Genomic DNA, 26,282 nt, shown 5'->3' on the forward strand with positions numbered 1-26,282 from the left:
CATGCTTCTTTTTTAGAATTCGTTATAACTTCTCATCAAACAAAATATAATGAAATTGATAAATACATACACACTACAATATGGCTGTACAGAGATCGATACCTAGGTAGGCACCTCTTTCACGTTAATTAGCTTGGTGGAGAACCACCCGCAGCACACAAAGTAAGGCACACTCACTAAGACGTTCAAGTGACCAACCCGTGTATTATTAGTGTAAAGATGTTGTTTGAAAGGCCGATGTCAAGGTCGGAAGAGACATTGAGCGGTTATAACGACAGCGCTGAGAAGTCTGGATAGAGTCGTCTCACACGTGTTCTACTGCACTGTACATATAAATCTGGTCCTAATGTAAATAGCGCTATTATGACAACATATGGTGGACGTCGATACTATAGACAACGACGCTCACTTCGTCAAGCGGAGAGGTTTAAATCGACTGAGATTTCATAAGTGGTGAAAATTATCTGCTTAACCACTCCAGAGGACGGAATCATTTAACGAAATGAGGAGAAAACACAACACTTTTTAGCATTCAATGTGTGTACAATGGAATAATGGTTTAATTACACATGAAACGTTACCGCCAGTAGATAGTAGCTAAGACATGCAGGTTGTGTACAGTGGAGGGTCTACCCCGAGCCCCTCCCCTCGACTCCATCGTAAACAGTATACGGGGTACGGTCGTCCAGTCCAACCTGGATATGTGCTGGGACCACCCCCGGTCACCACCATACACCACAGTCCCTCTCGGGAGAAGAATCAACCTATTGAAGAGGATGATTCGAGTTTAAGGGATTCTATACCTGTGATGAGTAAACCTTTGGCTGTGACCTGTCTCGTCTGTAACATAGTACTACCAGGTTTAGGTAAGTCACATACCTCGTTTGTAATATAGTATTACCAGGTTTAGGTAAGTCACATACCTCGTCTGTAATATAGTATTACCAGGTTTAGGTAAGTCACATACCTCGTCTGTAATATAGTACTACCAGGTTTAGGTAAGTCACATACCTCGTCTGTAACATAGTACTACCAGGTTTAGGTAAGTCACATACCTCGTTTGTAATATAGTATTACCAGGTTTAGGTAAGTCACATACCTCGTCTGTAACATAGTACTACCAGGTTTAGGTAGGTCACATACCTCGTCTGTAACATAGTACTACCAGGTTTAGGTAAGTCACATACCTCGTCTGTAATATAGTATTACCAGGTTTAGGTAAGTCACATACCTCGTCTGTAATATAGTACTACCAGGTTTAGGTAAGTCACATACCTCGTCTGTAACATAGTACTACCAGGTTTAGGTAAGCCACATACCTCGTCTGTAACATAGTACTACCAGGTTTAGGTAAGTCACATACCTCGTCTGTAATATAGTATTACCAGGTTTAGGTAAGTCACATACCTCGTCTGTAATAAAGTACTACTAGTTTGAGGTAAGCCCTTTTATATAATATAGTACAACTGGTTTGAGGTAAGCCTTGTTATATAATATAGTACTACTGGTTTGAGGTAAGCCTTGTTATATAATATAGTACTACTGGTTTGAGGTAAGCCTTGTTATATAATATAGTACTACTGGTTTGAGGTAAGCCTTGTTATATAATATAGTACTACTGGTTTGAGGTAAGCCTTGTTATATAATATAGTACCACTGGTTTGAGGTAAGCCTTGTTATATAATATAGTACTACTGGTTTGAGGTAAGCCTTGTTATATAATATAGTACTACTGGTTTGAGGTAAGCCTTGTTATATAATATAGTACTACTGGTTTGAGGTAAGCTCAAATTACTTATTGTTAATTGATATTGTCTAGTATTAAAAGCTTGCTGTTATCTACAAAATGCACGTAACAGAAAAACAGTATTTAAAAAAATATCCAGATAATCCTTTGCGTCTTCACGGAAACGTAATAAAAGAAAAGGAGATGACTGATCACAAATCCGGAAATTGGTTTTTAAACACTGCCTTTAAAACCGTTAATCAGTCTTGATCACACAACTATCGGAACCGATAATGAACTTAGTAGTAGTCTGACCATTTCTATTCTTCCGATAATCCAGACTTTGTACACAAATTCTTCCGTTATCCGATGTCCTCCCTAGATAATCTCGCCACCACAGTCCTCATTAGATAATCTCGCCACCTCAGTCCTCATTAGATAATCTCGCCACCTCAGTCCTCATTAGATAATCTCGCCTCCTTAGTCCTCATTAGATAATCTCGCCACACTAGTCCTCATGAGATAATCTCGCCACCTTAGTCCTCATTAGATAATCTTGCCACCTTAGTCCTCATTTGATAATCTCGCCACTTTATTCCTCATTTGAAAATCTCGCCACCTCAGTCCTCATTAGATAATCTCGCCACCTTAGTCCTCATTAGATAATCTCGCCTTCTTAATCTTCATTAGATAATCTCGCCACCTCAGTCCTCATTAGATAATCTCGCCACCTTAGTCCTCATTAGATAATCTCGCCACCTCAGTCCTCATTAGATAATCTCGCCACCTTAGTCCTCATTAGATAATCTCGCCACCTTAGTCCTCATTAGATAATCTCGCCACCTTAGTCCTCATTAGATAATCTCGCCACCTTAGTCCTCATTAGATAATCTCGCCACCTTAGTCCTCATTAGATAATCTCGCCATTAGATAATCTCGCCTTCTTAGTCCACATTAGATAATCTCGCCACAGTCCTCATTAGATAATAGTCCTCATTAGATAATCTCGCCACCTTAGTCCTCATTAGATAATCTCGCCTTCTTAGTCCTCATTAGATAATCTCGCCACCTCAGTCCTCATTAGATAATCTCGCCACCTTAGTCCCCTTTAGATAATCTCGCCTTCTTAGTCCTCATTAGATAATCTCGCCTTCTTAGTCCTCATTAGATAATATCGCCACCTCAGTCCTCATTAGATAATCTCGCCACCTCAGTCCTCATTAGATAATCTCGCCACCTCAGTCCTCATTAGATAATCTCGCCACCTTAGTCCTCATTAGATAATCTCGCCACTTTATTCCTCATTAGATAATCTCGCCTTCTTAGTCCTCATTAGATAATATCGCCACCTTAGTCCTCATTAGATAATCTCGCCACCTTAGTCCTCATTAGATAATCTCGCCACCTTAGTCCTCATTAGATAATCTCGCCACCTTAGTCCTCATTAGATAATCTCGCCACCTCAGTCCTCATTAGATAATCTCGCCACCTTAGTCCTCATTAGATAATCTCGCCTCCTTAGTCCTCATTAGATAATCTCGCCACCTTAGTCCTCATTAGATAATCTCGCCACTTTATTCCTCATTAGATAATCTCGCCACCTTAGTCCTCATTAGATAATCTCGCCACCTTAGTCCTCATTAGATAATCTCGCCACCTTAGTCCCCTTTAGATAATCTCGCCACCTTAGTCCTCATTAGATAATCTCGCCACCTTAGTCCTCATTAGATAATCTCGCCACTTTATTCCTCATTAGATAATCTCGCCACTTTATTCCTCATTAGATAATCTCGCCACTTTATTCCTCATTAGATAATCTCGCCACCTTAGTCCTCATTAGATAATCTCGCCACCTTAGTCCTCATTAGATAATCTCGCCACCTTAGTCTTCATTAGATAATCTCGCCTTCTTAGTCCTCATTAGATAATATCGCCACCTTAGTCCTCATTAGATAATATCGCCACTTTATTCCTCATTAGATAATCTCGCCACCTTAGTCCTCATTAGATAATATCGCCACCTTAGTCCTCATTAGATAATCTCGCCTTCTTAGTCCTCATTAGATAATCTCGCCACCTTAGTCCTCATTAGATAATCTCGCCACCTTAGTCCTCATTAGATAATCTCGCCACACTAGTCCTCATTAGATAATCTCGCCACCTTAGTCCTCATTAGATAACCTCGCCACCTTCATTCTCAATACATAATCCAGCCACCGCCTTTCTTAGTAGGCTTCATACCGTCACTCTCTCATTAATCCATTCACGTTTGTCCTTAGTTGATAATATCGCCATCTATGATATCAGTAGGAAAAATAGTCCATTCCTTTCAGTAAATAAAACATATTTCTTCCTTATTCCCTCTAAATGAACATAACTGAAGGACATCGGGATTAGTATTGATTGGGAAATGGCACAAACGATAAAGGACTAAATATTTGCACAACAGATAAGTGGCAGCACGATAGTGGCACAACGGATTAGTGGGGACAGGATAGTGGCATAACGGATTAGTGGGGGCACGATAGTGGCACAGCAGATCAGTGGGGGCAGGATAGAGGCAAAACAGATTAGTGGGGGCACGATAGAGGCAAAACAGATTAATGGCAGTATGATAGTGACACAACGGATTAGTGGGGGCACGATAGTGGCACAGCAGATTAGTGGGGGCAGGATAGTGGCACAACGGATTAGTGGCAGCACGATAGTGACACAACGGATTAGTGGGGGCAGGATAGTGACACAACAGATTAGTGGGGGCAGGATAGAGGCACAACGGATTAGTGGGGGCACGATAGTGGCACAGCAGATTAGTGGGGGCAGGATAGAGGCAAAACAGATTAGTGGGGGCACGATAGTGGCACAACGGATTAGTGGGGGCAGGATAGTGGCATAACGGATTAGTGGGGGCACGATAGTGGCACAGCAAATTAGTGTGGGCACGATAGTGACACAACGGATTAGTGGTGGCACGATAGTGACACAACGGTTAAGTGGGGGCAGGATAGTGACACAACGGATTAGTGGAGGCAGGATAGTGGCACAACGGATTAGTGGCAGTACGATAGTGACACAACGGATTAGTGGGGGCAGGATAGTGGTACAATGGATTAGTGGGGGCAGGATAGTGGTACAACAGTTAAGTAGGGGACAACGTTATATACAAGTCACAAACGACAAACAACAACGTTGTTTCATTTGCACTTGAAAACATGATTGGACGGAAAGTTAATTTCCTACAACAAATACACATAAAGAGGTCAGTGCCAAGTATTGAATTAAGCGGCATTCATTTGTAAGGCGGGTGTAATGTGGCTACAGTGGTGTACCGCAGTCACTTGTACCATGTCCGGGTCGTCACACTACCTGACACAACAGATCCAAGTGTTACCCTGGTCGTTATTGTTATCTGATGTATAATTAATGATAAATTCGACATTCACTAACTACCACTATCATTATCATACGACTGGACTTCCCATATAAAAATCATAAATTTGATATCTCGTCGGCCAATTTTCTATGTACCTGATACCCTGTGTATTGATTTGAAATCTATTGAAACAAGTAGCACCATTTAATGTCTGATTACACTGCATCTGAAGTGAAATTTTATTTGTATTTTTACAATGGGTTTCGTAGCAAGTTAAATACTCTAACATACACAGGAAGGACACAGTTTAGCTGAGCAACTTTGGCTGCAATAAGTGTTATTTGGTTACATAAGGATGTATTTAGTTCACGCCTAGGTTGAGAAAAAAAATCATGGAAATAGAGATAATGGCTTTGATACCATTAATTTAGGTCACACCATGACAATAGACGACTCAATGAATCTGTGTCATCTCCCTGACTACATTAATTTTCGTCATCCATTGAACATCGTTAACACGTCAAATCTTTGACCCCATTAATCTAATTCACCTTTTCTTTAACGCCATTAATTTAAGTCACAACTTTAACTAAAGTACCATTGTTTTTGCCTCAATTACCATCACATTTTGACCTAGTTATTTATTGTAAAATCTTTGACACAATTAGGTTAGAGGACACTGACGGTAAATATGTTCTGTTTGCACGTAAAACAATTTTCAAACAAACACGGCGAGACATGACATAAATCTCCAACTTCCACTCACTTGATTTGGCTTATTGTGAATGTCTTCGATGAGAAGAAAACATTGAACATCTGTACATGCCGTTTTCCTTGTCAATGGCCGTATTATGGTACTATTTAAAGTCGAATTTGTTACTGGTAGTCTTTATAAAAATATCACTATACTGTTTAGATAATGAAATTAGGATTGGTTTGGTGGAGAAACTTTGCCTAACCTATGAGTTATATCAACTTTATGTTGTTGTTGTTTTTTAAATGTTTTATTTTCTGATAATAATCATTATTATTTCTTTGTCAAGTGGCAACGAGTTCACTTTCCATTCCAAACAAGCGGAGAGAAAGCAGTTTACTTTCAACTGTCTGAAAATAGGTATCGGGTCATATTTGACGGCGCCATATCGGTGGTAGTGCTAATTGGATGATGATGTAACATAGCTTAAAAAACAAAAACGTGGTGAAAACCCTTTATCACCAAAGGTGATAGGAGATGTACTGTTACATATCTCGAACACGTAACAGCAGATTTAGGTTTGTATTGTACAATATCAGGTACAGATAGTTCAAAACAAATCGTAGTTCCCGAATTACACTGAATTGAATCTGTTATAAATTATACATCAAAGTTGGGATGTGGAACTTCAGTAGAAAATCTAAGTCCGCTTTATGCATCTTTAAATTCTCAAACATTCAAATTAACTAAAATAAGTATGGAGTTGTTGAAACTTGAAGGGAAAAGAAGGCAATATTCCTGTAATTTTATTATTTTCAAGGTTTTTGTAACTATACAGAACGCTGCCTTAAAAGACAATCTTAATCTACGTCCAGAAGTTATACATTCTGTTTAAAGAAAATGCTCACTAGAAAACTCTGGTCTTGGTGGTCTTTGAAAATAAGTACATAAAACAGTAATATTAGTGTACAGCTACCAAATATTGTAATGTATGATTTATTGGGGGGGAAATATGTCCTTTATGCTCTAGTCATTTGAGATAAGAAATTCAACTTGATGTTTAATTAAGTTTCTATTGTGTATAAAAGCACTGCTATTGTAAATATTTGTTCCAGTCACAATAATCGTTTTTACATTTACTGTGGCTCTGCGTCATAGACTCAGCAATACAGATGTGGCTCCGTAATACAGGAGTTAGTTTAACAACAGCATATTCGACCTTCTTTCAAACGCAACTTAAATCACGCTGAAATCTGCAATTTCGCTATGCTGGTATTATTGTTAAATGAAAAATCCATTTATTGAATAAGTTTAGATTTTTCTGCGTGATTTATTTCAATTATGGTTCACATCAGAATTTGTGCCGTTATGTTGTCTCTTTGAATAAAAATATCAGTAGTGATGAAATCTGTTTATGACATATTGATTCTGCGGTATGGTTGTCTGACCGATGATGTATATACCAGGGACCCCGACAAGCCAGGTTGTACATGTTAGGCCGAGTATCATCGACCAGTACTTATCCATTATGTACAGACCGGCCAGCAGCTTTCCGAGGATATCCACCCTGTCTTTGACTGGTGGGACATTACCTCACGTGTTTCGCGCACCTGTTGGTAACCAGCTACAAATATCCGGGCACTGACTGAATGCCGCGTTTCTTACTGGAAAGAAACAGAAACTGACATGAAATATTTCAATTCAGATGAATTTTTTCCAACATCACCCCTCCCCCTCCCCCTTTCCCCCCCCCCACAACCCCCACAACCCCCCTCCCCCACCCCCCACAACCCCCACAACCCCCACCTCTACCCCCACCCAATGATACGCTTTGTTTAAACGTATATAAAAACCGAAATGTTTCCTTCACAGAGTTCACTTGGTAATATGCTTTGTAAGTCAGGACGTGTATGGTGGTTTTAGTACATACATGTATCATTTGGACAGCAGGGTATTTCCCTAGTAGTTTACGCAGTTCAAACATCACCAGTAAATATTGTACACCAGTAAGGGATACGTATCTCTGTACACAACATTGTACAACGTAAACAGTAAATATTGTACACTGGTTAGGGGTACGTATCTCTGTACACAACATTGTACAACATAAACAGTAAATATTGTACACCGGTTAGGGGTACGTATCTCTGTACACAACATTGTACAACATAAACAGTAAGGGGTACGTATCTCTGTACACACCATTGTACAACATAAACAGTAAATATTGTACACCAGTATGGGGTACGTACCTCTGTACACAACATTGTACAACATAAACATTAAATATTGTACACCGGTTAGGGGTACGTATCTCTGTACACAACATTGTACAACATAAACAGTAAATATTGTATACCGGTTAGGGGTACATATCTCTGTACACAACATTGTACAACATAAACAGTAAATATTGTACACCGGTTAGGGGTACGTATCTCTGTACACAACATTGTACAACATAAACAGTAAATATTGTATACCGGTTAGGGGTACATATCTCTGTACACAACATTGTACAACATAAACAGTAAATATTGTACACCGGTTAGGGGTACGTATCTCTGTACACAACATTGTACAACATAAACAGTAAATATTGTACACCGGTTAGGGGTACGTATCTCTGTACACAACATTGTACAACGTAAACAGTAAATATTGTACACCGGTGAGGGGTACGTATCTCTGTACACAACATCACTGAAATACCCCTTGCTATTACATTCTAAATGAATTTGTACGGAAAGTTCCCTCCAGTAATATGTTTCATCTCATCTGACCCACAGCCATAACACCAAAATAGCGGTAACGAGACACAGGTGCACGCCTCGACATTGCCAACTCGGTAACATAAACAAAATCTTGTCCCACGACAGATTTCTGCAAGCACAATGCATTCCACGCTTACACACGATAACTTCAACTGTCGGACCAATTGTAAGTGGGGAAGATGACCGCCAGTTAACGGTTATTTCCGGGTTACGATCAACAGGTGACGACTATGTTAGAGGGATGTTCTGAATAAGCTGCAAATTTCTTGTAGATACGCGCCTTTTGATAATCATTCTTAATCCTATTTGCATCACACTATCTTGTCTGCGGTCAGGTCAGAAACAAAAAAGGCTGGAAATGCCCCCGATCCATTCAAAATAAGACAGCCTGATGTAGCACATTGATTACGTGATGATTTTAGAGATTAGCCTATAAACCATAAATGGATTCTAGAATTCATGAAAAAAGTTGGTAGGAACTGAATCCAAGTTGCAACATCTGTTTGCAGTGCATTCCCAAAACCAGGGTCATTTGTAAATCGATCTGGCTAGATGGTTTAGTGGCGAATTGAGGCGTGCATTTTCCATATGATTAAAAGAAGATACAATTAGATAAGTGTGTACAATTTTAGTAAAACAACATCTAACGCAGTCCTTACTTATCCGGATTATCGTGTCAATACCTGAAATACCTGCAAAAATAATTCACACGATGTTTAATTGAACCTCATTTAACATTGTTAAAGTTTGAGATAGCTCTCCAGTTGGTTGTAATGGCCGATTCAGATATAACAACACTTGGTAAAGGTAATATACTAAGCATTCCCATCCAATGTGATTGAACGCATTCAGCAGAAATTGGGGTTGATTTGTAAATCAATATTGCTAGATAGTTTCTAAGGTGGCCACTCGCACACCTGACTTAACCATTATTTAACAACACCTAAACACGGCCATGTCTGATACATCGATCTTTGTGGCGTCGTATATCGTTCCACTGACAATCTTTGATAATGGTAACTCTTCTCATAAATATACGTTATACATACAGATATCTAAAGTCAATTCTGAAATATTCACATTATCCTCCCAGTACTTGCACTGTTTTGCTATTCCTTGCCATGTGTGAAAAAACAATCCGAAGAATAATATCCTGAAATTGTTTTTAATGTGAAATCAACATTGATATTGTCATGATAAGAATGGAACAGTGATGGTGCCACGATATACATGAAACATTGTAAACCATCGAGAACTTTGTCTTTGATAGTGCTGAGTTTGTTCAGAAGCTCTGACCTTTGTCCGTCACCATAACTATTTAGTCAGCAAACTATCTTGAAACAGCCATCATTTCAGCAAATGGCCATAGTATTGCTTCCTTTGTCTCTGCCAACGACAATAACGTATGAATCGCTATTGTATATTTGTGTAACAAGGAAACATGCCGGCACAGATATATAACTCTATCACACAGAACATCTGTTAGGTACTGTTACTGCCACTGATAGCCTTTTGCTTCCTATTTACCGGTACAAGGTTTTGACTTCCGGTATCGGTGGAATTAGGATCGAACCTTCATTTTGTAGAGGATTGGTTTTCAAGGCAGTCTTCGTATATCCGGAGCAGCATATACATATTTTTATCATATAGCCTCCTGGTTCTGATACAACCCCTGCTTTTGTAGGACCACCATGCTTCTCTGGGATAACATTATTTTTTTGCGAGAAAAGATTGTTATTTTGAAGAAAGTCCTTTAAGACATCCATTCTAGAGTTTTTCTGAAGTCAGTTGTATTTCGTTTCTTGTTTTTCTGGGAGAACCTTTTTTTCTCTGGGGCGAACGTATTTTCCAAGGAAAGCTTTTCATTTTCCAGACAGCCTTTGTTTTTACAGGTTTTTGCCATGACTGCTGTATCCATGTGAATGCAAGTCTCTATTGATGTGTGTCAGATAAAACTTAGAATATTGTCTACATCCTTCGGTTAAACTTTACTCTGAATGATTAAAACTTAGCTGAAATCACTCTATCTTTGTGATTATTTATCAGCCCATCATAAAATACAGTCCTACTGAAGGAGAACAGCAAACGGTCAGTTTACAAATGGGTCAAGTGTAAGTGAAGAGATTGAAAAAATTAAAAGAAGAATAAAATCGGATTTAAAAACGATAGAAATACGTAAAAAAAGAACGGGGTATATTTCCATGATTATCGCTGGTCAAGGAACGATTTTACATTGATCTCATTTCACCATCCATTCATACAATCACCTCAGATAGACCAGTACAGCTTGGTATATATAGTCCCGAGTTATCGACCTGGTCTCGTTTGTAGTGCGATACGGAACCTTACCGGAGCGAATAATTTGATGAATGTCAAAGATTTTATTAATAAAGATTTCAGTTTCACAGCCTCCGTATCAACGCTTGTTATCTACGATATACTTGCTACGTTTAAAGCAGTGCTTCCCACTGAATCTGTGCGCTGTATATAACGCCCCATGCTAGTTTGTCAAACCAACGCAGATTGATTTTGAATCAAGGCAGATTGACGCCGTCGCCTTGACGATGTTGTCACGGCTTACGCTAAATGGCTTCTTGGAATTATTTCCACGTGAGAGGCGTAGCGTTTGAAATAGGCGACAATCTAGTGAAGGTGTCGAACTCATTCCAAGTCGGGGGAAACGATGATGCATCAAACATACAATAAATCAATTGAATGACCGCAACCAGGCAGTGATAATGGCTTCTCATGACTTTCAGCCTACAGCTGGTCAAATCTGAAGTATGATACCTGTATCAATTCACTAGTAATATCATTACTAGGTCTACACCAACTAAACCAGAAGTGACCCAACGTATCACTTGCTATTGAATGTAATTATTGTACAGCGAAATATGTAAAGGCTCACTGACTGAAAGTGTAATGTCTTTATCACTTTGATCACACTTCACGATTTATACATGGTTGTGTCTGTAGAAAAGGCATCCTATTACTTTATCTGCTAACATTTCTTGTATAATAAAAAATAACTAGCTAAGATATTCCGTAACAAACAAAAACTCCGTACATATGTGCCTAAACGTCACGCAACCCTTATAAAGATGGAATATTTCATAATCATACTTAAGTATTACAATCATTGAAGTTGTCTGTTAATGATAAGGATGCGGACATGCCTCGTTTATATTGGATCCTGAGCTTCACTGAGCATTATCGCTGGCTCTACCTAGTGGTTCAACCAAGCCGTCATTCAATTTGTCTTACTACCATTACAGTACTATCAAAGTTACCGTTTTAATGTTGTACTGCATTCTCAAGAAGTACATGTATAAATGTTGTGCGAGTTCTATACAATTTTATAGATTATATGTTTGTGAACGTTAGAAGGTCTACTGGACTGGATTATGTGGAAAGTACGTCTGAACTCAAGAAAAGGTATGCTGAAGATGAAATCCTGTAATCTTCTAGCTTTGCGGTAAGATCATCCAAAAGACATATTCATGGGAACAAAGACTTTTGCTTAGTCCTTCAGTTGAGTTGCAAGTCTCTTGATAATGAATAGCGAGAAGTGCGATTGGTGTTAGTAACCCAAGTTGTTTTTAAATTGTAAAATGACCACGTCGATATTTAATGACCAGAGCTCGATACTTTCGTAGTGTTAGATGTTACAGAAATACTTGATTATATGACTGCTGTGATCTAACACAGAAGTGCTTTGATCGACTCGAGTCAAACGACAATTGCTTAAAATTACCCTTTATATACAACAAAATTAACCTTAGTTCATCACAAAATATCAAAGGACACGTTTAACATCGATATCAAAATTATATCTCTCTGGTACACGCGCAGTTCTGCCGTACAGTTATAGTATTTGTCTAATAGTTGTCTTTGATGCCTGAATATCTCAGAGTTAACCGTGACGTCACTGACCGCCAGGTAGCCCTCAGAGGGGCCTTGATACGACCCAGTCTAATGGGCCACAAATAACAGCTACATATATCGGTCAATATGGGCGTTCCTTCATTACATCGTTCTGCATTGAAGCCACCACGCCTGAACCTAGCGCTTCGTGTATGAAATATTCAACAATCACAGACTTGTTAATGTTGTGTCCATATATAGAATTTAAATGTTGATCTCGGATGGTACTGTAAAAGAGAAGCACAGCTGTGACCTCTACAACAACACTGAGATACAGCCACAGAACGTACTTTTATGAAACCTCTGGGTTCATATCTACATGTCGTTTTTCCAATACCTAAAAATGAGACACTCTAACGGCATCAGAGACTTGAATTTAATAGATATACCGAGACAAGCTGGTCCCCGTCGAAGGATTGAAGTTCAAAGTAGTGGCAATATACTTCAATTGTCGATGAAAGCTTTGATATAATATCATGTCATACTGACAACTGATATGGGATTTCTCTTTTAATTGATATTTGAACTGTAGATGGCGCAGTAAGCTAATAAAGCTTTTATGTTTCGCCTTACCGATGTTATTGCAAGAGATGCAATACACCATGGAATTCAACATTTCAAACAGTTGGTATTGAATAATTAAAGGGACTGCCTGACTTAGTAACTGTCATCACATTTTAAACACAACATATTTTCCTTTATTGGTTTCCTCTGTGGTTGTGACAGTGGAGACCGAGGTAAAACTGTGTACCATACTTCGATTTCAAACAAACAAATAATTAACTGATAATGTTTTATTTCAATCCTTGTGGAATACATAGCAGTCAACTCCTGGGCAAAAAATATAGATGATGGTTTGAACACAGGAGTTGTACTGTTAGATTTTAAAAAGGCGTTTTATTTGGTAGACCATGATGTTTTACTCACAAAAATGTCTTTGTATCATATTGAACATAGGTCCATGTCATGGTTTAAATCATATTTAGACTGCAGAACCCAGATAGTATATTTTGCAGGTCATATGTGTAATGTTTGCAATATCACATATGGTGGAGCTCAGGGATGTATTCGCGGTCCTCTTATGTTCTTAGTTTTTATCAATGACTTGCCCCTACATGTTTTATCAAGCACTGATATGTATGCTGATGATTCTACGTTGTCTGCTGTTGGTAAGTCAGTAGAAGATATCACAGTTACACTACAGGCAGATTTAAACAATGTAAGTAAATGGTGTGTAGATAACAGAACGATGATTAATGTACCAAATGTATGTGTATCTCATCAAAGCAAAAACAACGGAGAAACAACTTCAATCTTAAACTTTTTATGTGTGATGAACCTTTAGGTTTGTAATGATAAACTACTTGGTGTAAACGTTGATGATGGACTAACGTGGTCAAGTCATATTAAATCTGTTGTATCTAGGATTAGACAAACACTTGGTTTATTACGACGCATTAGTCCATATCTACCTACTGAAGGTAAACTTCGGTTTTTTAATTCTTGTGTTTTTCCACACTTTTTATTTTGTAGTACTGTGTGGTCAGGTTGCAATAAAAATTTAATGGGAAAACTTCTCAAAGCTCAGAAGCAGGTAGCCCGTATTATTTTAAATGTACCTTTTGACACACCCTCCAGTGTAATGTTTCAGCAACTTAGATGGATGCCAATTAATATGTATTACAACTTTAGAAGGCTGTGTATGTTATTTAGCTTTTATCACCAGACTGTTCTAGAATATTTGTCAAACAATGTATCACTAGTGCGGAATGGTCACAACAGAAATCCTAGATATGCTTCTGAAAACAATTTCCAAGTGCAAAATATAGAACTGTGTTTTATTCTAAACAATTTCTTACTGACAGTATTAAAGAATGGAATATTTTACCCAATGATATTAAGAATGTCCACTGTTTTTCCACTTTTAAAAGAAAACTTATTCAACACCTTATATCTATGTCTTAGATCTCTTTGTGATATATTTGACATTCTTATTCAACTTTTTTACCACCATATTGACCGAAATTTTAGACTATGCTATATTAGCGTATAACTATGTCAATTTTTATCTGTTTGCTATATTAGCATGTATGTATATTAGGCACCTGCCATTTCATTGATGAAATATTTTTGCATGAGTAATTGGGTCTTCTGATATAATTTTAATTAATGTCTGTGATATATATATATATATATATATATATATATTTTTAGTTTAAAATATCATTGTTGTTTAATATGTAGTTTGTAGTTTAAACTTGATTCATGTATGTAACTTTGTAGATTTTAACTAACATTATTTTACTAACCAGAGGACCATGTGGAAGATTAGCCATTGGCTAAACATGTTTTATATCCTCAATAAATAAAGTTTATTATTATTATTATTCAGTTCAGTACCGTGATGAATTCAGTTCAGTACCGTGATGAATTCAGTTCAGTACCGTGATGAATTCAGTTCAGTACCGTGATGGATTCAGTTCAGTACCGTGATGAATTCAGTTCAGTACCGTGATGGATTCAGTTCAGTACCGTGATGAATTCAGTTCAGTACCGTGATGAATTCAGTTCAGTACCGTGATGAATTCAGTTCAGTACCGTGATGGATTCAGTTCAGTACCGTGATGAATTCAGTTCAGTACCGTGATGGATTCAGTTCAGTACCGTGATGGATTCAGTTCAGTACCGTGATGGATTCAGTTCAGTATTATCATGAGTTTAGTATCATCATGGACTCAGTTTAGTATCATCATGGACTCAGTTTAGTATCATCATGGACTCAGTTTAGTTTGGACAATATCTTAATGTTCCGTGCGCTATACTATCTCAGTGACAAAATTCTTTTAAACAGTTACATGTGTATGGCTTATTGCAGAGACTATGAAGGTTACTGTTAAAACACATGCCCGATGTTTTAATACTAAAATGAGATTATTGTTCCATCTCTGTACATATACATTTTGTATTATTGTCGATAATAAAACATCGGAACATCTGGGAACTTGATTGGTACGACAACGCTAAATATGGTGAGTCAACGCGGAGGAGAAAGCTGTGACAAGTGACAGCTGGAGAGATGTAGGAAATAGTCTTGATGGTTCCGCACGTTTTTACTGATATAGGGAATGACAGCAACTGGTCGTACAATCTATTGTTTATTCAGCCGAAATTAGGATCTTTAAACATGTACCAATCTTCACGTCCAAAATACTAATTAGTAAAAAACATTTACATCTTCTACATGTATATATACCAATTTTACCATTCATATACAACACTAATATATACATCTACCAATCATAACACATACAACATCTACCAATCATAACACATACAACATCTACCAATCATAACATATACATTTACCAATCACAACATATACAACATCTACCAATCATAACATCTACCAATCATAACATATACAACATCTACCAATCATAACATATACAACATCTACCAATCATAACACATACAACATCTACCAATCATAACATATACAGCATCTACCAATCATCTACCAATCATAACATATACAACATCTACCAATCATAACATATACAACATCTACCAATCATAATATATACATCTACCAATCATAACATATACAACATCTACCAATCATCTAAACACAACATATACAACATCTACCAAATAACTACAAACAACATACTACCAAACATCTACCAATCATAACATATACAACATCTACCAATCATAACATATACAACATCTACCAATCATAACATATACAACATCTACCAATCATAACATATACAACATCTACCAATCATAACATATACAACATCTACCAATCATAACATATACAACATCTACCAATCATAACATATACAACATCTACCAATCATAACATATACAACATCTACCAATCATAACATATACAACATCTACCAATCATAACATATACAACATCTACCAATCATAACATATACAACATCTACCAATCATAACATATACAACATCTACCAATCATAACATATACAACATCTACCAATCATAACATATACAACATCTACCAATCATCTACTAATCACAACATATACAACATCTACCAATCATAACATATACAACATCCACCAATCATAACATATACAACATCTACCAATCATAACATATACAACATCTACCAATCATAACATATACAACATCTACCAATCATAACATATACAACATCTACCAATCATAACATATACATCCACCAATCACAACATATACAACATCCACCAATCATAACATATACAGCATCTACCAATCATAACATCTACCAATCATAACATCTACAACATCTACCAATCATAACATATACAACATCTACCAATCATAACATATACAACATCTACCAATCATAACATATACATCTACCAATCATAACATATACAACATCTACCAATCATAACATATACAACATCTACCATCATCATAACATATACAACATCTACCAATCATAACATATACAACATCTACCAATCATAACATATACAACATCTACCAATCATAACATATACAACATCTACCAATCATAACATATAACATCTACCAATCATAACATATACAACATCTACCAATCATAACATATACAACATCTACCAATCATAACATATACAACATCAACCAATCATAACAAATAACACAGCATCAACCAATCATAACATATACAACATCAACAAATCATAACATATACAACATACCAATCATAACATATACAACATCTACCAATCATAACATATACAACCATCTACCAATCATAACATATACAACATCTACCAATCATAACATATACAACATCTACCAATCATAACATATACAACATCTACCAATCATAACATATACAACATCTACCAATCATAACATATACAACATCTACCAATCATAACATATACATCATCTACCAATCATAACATATACAACATCTACCAATCATAACATATACAACATCTACCAATCATAACATATACAGCATCTACCAATCATAACATATACAACATCTACCAATCATAACATATACATCTACCAATCATAACATATACATCTACCAATCATAACATATACAACATCTACCAATCATAACATATACAACATCTACCAATCATAACATATACAACATCTACCAATCATAACATATACATCTACCAATCATAACACATACCACATCTACCAATCATAACATATACAACATCTACCAATCATAACATATACAACATCTACCAATCATAACATATACAGCATCTACCAATCATAACATCTACCAATCATAACATCTACAACATCTACCAATCATAACATATACAACATCTACCAATCATAACATATACAACATCTACCAATCATAACATATACAACATCTACCAATCATAACATATACAACATCTACCAATCATAACATATACAACATCTACCAATCATAACATATACAACATCTACCAATCATAACATATACAACATCTACCAATCATAACATATACAACATCTACCAATCATAACATATACAACATCTACCAATCATAACATATACATCTACCAATCATAACATATACAACATCTACCAATCATAACATATACATCTACCAATCATAACATATACAACATCTACCAATCATAACATATACAACATCTACCAATCATAACATATACAACATCTACCAATCATAACATATACAACATCTACCAATCATAACATATACAACATCTACCAATCATAACATATACAACATCTACCAATCATAACATATACAACATAACATATCATAACATATACAACATCTACCAATCATAACATATACAACATCTACCAATCATAACATATACAACATCTACCAATCATAACATATACAACATCTACCAATCATAACATATACAACATCTACCAATCATAACATATACAACATCTACCAATCATCTACCAATCATAACATATACAACATCTACCAATCATAACATATACAACATCTACCAATCATAACATATACAACATCTACCAATCATAACATATACAACATCTACCAATCATAACATATACAACATCTACCAATCATAACATATACAACATCAACCAATCATAACATACAACATCTACCAATCATAACATATACAACATCTACCAATCATAACATATACAACATCTACCAATCATAACATATACAACATCTACCAATCATAACATATACAACATCTACCAATCATCTACCAATCATAACATATACAATCATCTACCAATCATAACATATACAACATCTACCAATCATAACATATACATCTACCAATCATAACATATACAACATCTACCAATCATAACATATACAACATCTACCAATCATAACATATACAACATCTACCAATCATAACATATACAACATCTACCAATCAAAACATAACATATACAACATCTACCAATCAAAACATATACAACATCTACCAATCATAACATATACAACATCTACCAATCATAACATATACATCTACCAATCATAACATATACAACATCTACCAATCATAACATATACAACATCTACCAATCATAACATATACAACATCTACCAATCATAACATATACAACATCTACCAATCATAACATATACAACATCTACCAATCATAACATATACAACATCTACCAATCATAACATATACAACATCTACCAATCATAACATATACAACATCTACCAATCATAACATATACCACATCTACCAATCACAACATATACAGCATCTACCAATCATAACATATACAACATCTACCAATCATAACATATACAACATCTACCAATAACACAACATACAACATATACATCTACCAATCATAACATATACCACATCTACCAATCATAACATATACCACATCTACCAATCATAACATATACAACATCTACCAATCATAACATATACAACATCTACCAATCATAACATATACAACATCTACCAATCATAACATATACAACATCTACCAATCATAACATATACAACAACTACCAATCATAACATATACAACATCTACCAATCATAACATATACAACATCTACCAATCATAACATATACAACATCTACCAATCATAACATATACAACATACCAATCATAACATATACAACATCTACCAATCATAACATATACAACATCTACCAATCATAACATATACAACATCTACCAATCATAACATATACAACATCTACCAATCATAACATATACAATCATACCAATCATAACATATACACATCTACCAATCATAACATATCATCTACCAATCATAACATATACAACATCTACCAATCATAATACAACATCTACCAATCATAACATATACAACATCTACCAATCATAACACATATACATCTACCAATCATAACATATACAACATCTACCAATCATAACATATACAACATCTACCAATCATAACATATACAACATCTACCAATCATAACACATATACATCTACCAATCATAACATATACAACATCTACCAATCATAACATATACATCTACCAATCACAACATATACATCTACCAATCATAACATATACAACATCTACCAATCATAACATATACAACATCTACCAATCATAACATATACAACATCTACCAATCATAACATATACATCTACCAATCATAACATATACAACATCTACCAATCATAACATATACAACATCTACCAATCATAACACATATACATCATCTACCAATCATAACATACAACATCTACCAATCATAACATATACAACATCTACCAATCATAACATATACAACATCTACCAATCATAACATATACAACATCTACCAATCATAACATATACAACATCCACCAATCATAACATATACAACATCTACCAATCATAACATATACATCTACCAATCATAACATATACAACATCTACCAATCATAACATATACAGCATCTACCAATCATAACATATACAACATCTACCAATCATAACATATACAACATCTACCAATCATAACATATACAACATCTACCAATCATAACATATACATCTACCAATCATAACATATACAACATCTACCAATCATAACATATACATCTACCAATCATAACATATACAACATCTACCAATCATAACATATACAACATCTACCAATCATAACATATACAACATATCATAACATCTACCAATCATAACATATACAACATCATAACATATACAACATCTACCAATCATAACATATACATCTACCAATCATAACATATACAACATCTACCAATCATAACACATATACAACATCTACCAATCATAACATATACATCTACCAATCATAACATATACAACATCTACCAATCATAACATATACAACATCTACCAATCATAACATATACAACATCTACCAATCATAACATATACAACATCTACCAATCATAACATATACATCTACCAATCATAACATATACAACATCTACCAATCATAACATAACATATACCAACATATACATAACATATACAACATCTACCAATCATAACATATACAACATCTACCAATCATAACATATACAACAATCTACCAATCATAACATATACAACATCTACCAATCATAACATATACAACATCTACCAATCATAACATATACAACATCTACCAATCATAACTACCAATCATAACATATACAACATCTACCAATCATAACATATACAACATCTACCAATCATAACATATACAACATCTACCAATCATAACATATACAACATCTACCAATCATAACATATACAACATCTACCAATCATAACATATACAACATCTACCAATCATAACATATACAACATCTACCAATCATAACATATACAACATCTACCAATCATAACACATACAACATCTACCAATCATAACATATACAACATCTACCAATCATAACATATACAACATCTACCAATCATAACATATACAACATCTACCAATCATAACATATACAACATCTACCAATCATAACATATACAACATCTACCAATCATAACATATACAACATCTACCAATCATAACATATACAACATCTACCAATCATAACATATACAACATCTACCAATCATAACATATACAGCATCTACCAATCATAACATCTACCAATCATAACATATACAACATCTACCAATCATAACATATACAACATCTACCAATCATAACATATACAACATCTACCAATCATAACATATACAACATCTACCAATCATAACATATACAACATCTACCAATCATAACATATACAACATCTACCAATCATAACATATACAACATCTACCAATCATAACATACAACATCTACCAATCATAACATATACAACATCTACCAATCATACAACATCTACCAATCATAACATATACAACATCTACCAATCATAACATATACAACATCTACCAATCATAACATATACAACATCTACCAATCATAACATATCATCTACCAAATAACATATACATCTACCAATCATAACATATACAACATCTACCAATCATAACATATACAACATCTACCAATCATAACATATACAACATCTACCAATCATAACATATACAACATCTACCAATCATAACATATACAGCATCTACCAATCATCTACCAATCATAACATATACAACATCTACCAATCATAACATATACATCTACCAATCACAACATATACAACATCTACCAATCATAACATATACATCTACCAATCATAACATATACAACATCTACCAATCATAACATATACAACATCTACCAATCATAACATATACATCTACCAATCATAACATATACATCTACCAATCACAACATATACAACATCTACCAATCACAACATATACAACATCTACCAATCATAACATATACCACATCTACCAATCATAACATATACAACATCTACCAATCACAACATATACAATCATCTACCAATCATAACATATACAACATCTACCAATCATAACATATACAACATCTACCAATCATAACATATACAACATCTACCAATCATAACATATACAACATCTACCAATCATAACATATACAACATCTACCAATCATAACATATACAACATCTACCAATCATAACATATACAACATCTACCAATCATAACATATACAGCATCTACCAATCATAACATATACATCCACCAATCATAACATATACAACATCTACCAATCATAACATATACATCTACCAATCATAACACATACAACATCTACCAATCATAACATATACAGCATCTACCAATCACAACATATACAACATCCACCAATCATAACATATACATCTACCAATCACAACATATACAGCATCCACCAATCATAACATATACAACATCTGCCAATCATCTACCAATCACAACATATACAACATCTACCAATCATAACATATACAACATCTACCAATCATAACATATACAACATCTACCAATCATAACATATACATCTACCAATCATAACATATACATCTACCAATCATAACATATACACCAACATCTACCAATCATAACATATACAACATCATAACATATACAACATCTACCAATCATAACATATACATCTACCAATCATAACATATACACCAATCATAACATCATAACACATACAACATCTACCAATCATAACATATCATAATCATAATATACAACATCTACCAATCATACCAAACATCTACCAATCATAACACATACAACATCTACCAATCATAACATATACAACATCTACCAATCATCTACCAATCATAACATATACAGCATCTACCAATCACAACATATACAACATCTACCAATCATAACATATACATCCACCAATCATAACATATACATCTACCAATCATAACATATACAACATCTACCAATCATAACATATACAGCATCTACCAATCATCTACCAATCATCTACCAATCATAACATATACAGCATCTACCAATCATAACATATACAGCATCTACCAATCATAACATATACAACATCTACCAATCATAACACATACCACATCTACCAATCATAACATATACAACATCTACCAATCATAACATATACAACATCTACCAATCATAACATATACAACATCTACCAATCATAACATATACAACATCTACCAATCATAACATATACAACATCTACCAATCATAACATATACAACATCTACCAATCATAACATATACAACATCTACCAATCATAACATATACAACATCTACCAATCATAACATATACAACATCTACCAATCATAACATATACAGCATCTACCAATCATAACATATACATCTACCAATCACAACATATACAGCATCTACCAATCATCTACCAATCATCTACCAATCATAACATATACAGCATCTACCAATCATAACATATACAACATCTACCAATCATAACATATACAACATCTACCAATCATAACATATACAACATCTACCAATCATAACATATACAACATCTACCAATCATAACATATACATCCACCAATCATAACATATACAGCATCTACCAATCATCTACCAATCATAACATATACAGCATCTACCAATCATAACGTATATACAACATCTACCAATCATAACATATAACATCATACATATACAACATCTACCAATCATAACATATACAGCATCTACCAATCATAACATATACATCTACCAATCATAACATATACAACATCTACCAATCATAACATATACAACATCTACCAATCATAACATATACAACATCTACCAATCATAACATATACAACATCTACCAATCATCTACCAATCATAACATATACAGCATCTACCAATCACAACATATACAGCATCTACCAAATCATAACATATACAACATCTACCAATCACAACATATACAGCATCTACCAATCATAACATCTACCAATCATACCATATACCACATCTACCAATGATGATGACGGATGAAGTCCAGAAGTGTGGTGTTCTTGTTTAGTGGTGTAAGTGTGATACGTACAGAGGGTGTTCTCTGGTTTGTATCTGGACACCGACTCAACATCAAGATACAGAAAGGGTTCATATACTATTTCTAGCTAGGATGAGTAATACACGAAAAGATGAATAATCAAGGCCATACTGATTATGTCTAATTGGCAAACATATAAGACCTAATGATATAATATTGGTATCATTTATACCTGGTTGCTAGATTAATTATCTAAGGCAACATGTATTTCTGTCATGTAAACATGTATTCTGTCTACAGCCTTAGGACATAATGACGATAACGTTTCGGTTACAACTCATTCATCGTCATAGTTTGCTTATACCGATGTTGATGGTGATGGTATCACTGAGTTTAGATGTCGATATTAATGGCGACCGTATCATTGAGTTGTGATGTCGATATTAATGGCGACCGTATCATTGAGTTGTGATGTCGATATTAATGGCGACCGTATCATTGAGTTGTGATGTCGATATTAATGGCGACCGTATCATTGAGTTGTGATGTCGATATTATTGGCGACGGTATCATTGAGTTGTGATGTCGATATTAATGGCGACCGTATCATTGAGTTGTGATGTCGATATTATTGAGTTGTGATGTCAATATTAATGTCGACGGTATCATTGAATTTTGATGTCGATATTATTGGCGACGGTATCATTGAGTTGTGATGTCGATATTATTGAGTTGTGATGTCGATATTAATGGCGACGGTATCATTGAGTTGTGATGTCGATATTATTGAGTTGTGATGTCGATATTAATGGCGACGGTATCATTGAGTTGTGATGTCGATATTAATGGCGACGGTATCATTGAGTTGTGATGTCGATATTAATGGCGACGGTATCATTGAGTTGTGATGTCGATATTAATGGCGACCGTATCATTGAGTTGTGATGTCGATATTATTGAGTTGTGATGTCGATATTAATGGCGACGGTATCATTGAGTTGTGATGTCGATATTAATGGCGACGGTATCATTGAGTTGTGATGTCGATATTAATGGCGACGGTATCATTGAGTTGTGATGTCGATATTAATGGCGACGGTATCATTGAGTTGTGATGTCGATATTAATGGCGACGGTATCATTGAGTTGTGATGTCGATATTAATGGCGACGGTATCATTGAGTTGTGATGTCGATATTAATGGCGACGGTATCATTGAGTTGTGATGTCGATATTATTGAGTTGTGGTGTCGATATTAATGGCGACGGTATAATTGAGTTGTGATGTCGATATTATTGAGTTGTGATGTCGATATTAATGGCGACGGTATCATTGAGTTGTGATGTCGATATTAATGGCGACGGTATCATTGAGTTGTGATGTCGATATTAATGGCGACGGTATCATTGAGTTGTGATGTCGATATTAATGGCGACGGTATCATTGAGTTGTGATGTCGATATTATTGAGTTGTGGTGTCGATATTAATGGCGACGGTATAATTGAGTTGTGATGTCGATATTATTGAGTTGTGATGTCGATATTAATGGCGACGGTATAACATTGAGTTGTGATGTCGATATTAATGGCGACGGTATCATTGAGTTGTGATGTCGATATTAATGGCGACGGTATCATTGAGTTGTGATGTCGATATTAATGGCGACGGTATCATTGAGTTGTGATGTCGATATTAATGGCGACGGTATCATTGAGTTGTGATGTCGATATTAATGGCGACGGTATCATTCAGTTGTGATGTCGATATTAATGGCGACGGTATCATTGAGTTGTGATGTCGATATTAATGGCGACGGTATCATTGAGTTGTGATGTCGATATTAATGGCGACGGTATCATTGAGTTGTGATGTCGATATTAATGGCGACGGTATCATTGAGTTGTGATGTCGATATTAATG

At 35.1% G+C, this 26,282-nt stretch overlaps 1 protein-coding gene across 1 annotated transcript in view; it reads left to right on the forward strand.

The window, feature by feature from the left end:
• Window positions 1-253: 253 nt before the first annotated feature.
• The window catches only part of LOC132556718 (uncharacterized), a 51,074-nt gene continuing 25,045 nt past the window's right edge, over window positions 254-26,282 (forward strand). The window contains exon 1 of the mRNA XM_060221160.1: window positions 254-866. Coding sequence (XP_060077143.1) covers window positions 605-866 — 262 coding nt within the window. The 5' untranslated portion in view covers window positions 254-604. The remainder of the gene's footprint in view (window positions 867-26,282) is intronic.

The sequence above is a fragment of the Ylistrum balloti genome, unplaced genomic scaffold, assembly GCF_031769215.1.
Source record: "Ylistrum balloti isolate Yb309-2 unplaced genomic scaffold, AGI_CSIRO_Ybal_v1 Utg370584, whole genome shotgun sequence".
In the NCBI taxonomy this organism is placed as follows: Eukaryota; Metazoa; Mollusca; class Bivalvia; order Pectinida; family Pectinidae; genus Ylistrum; species Ylistrum balloti.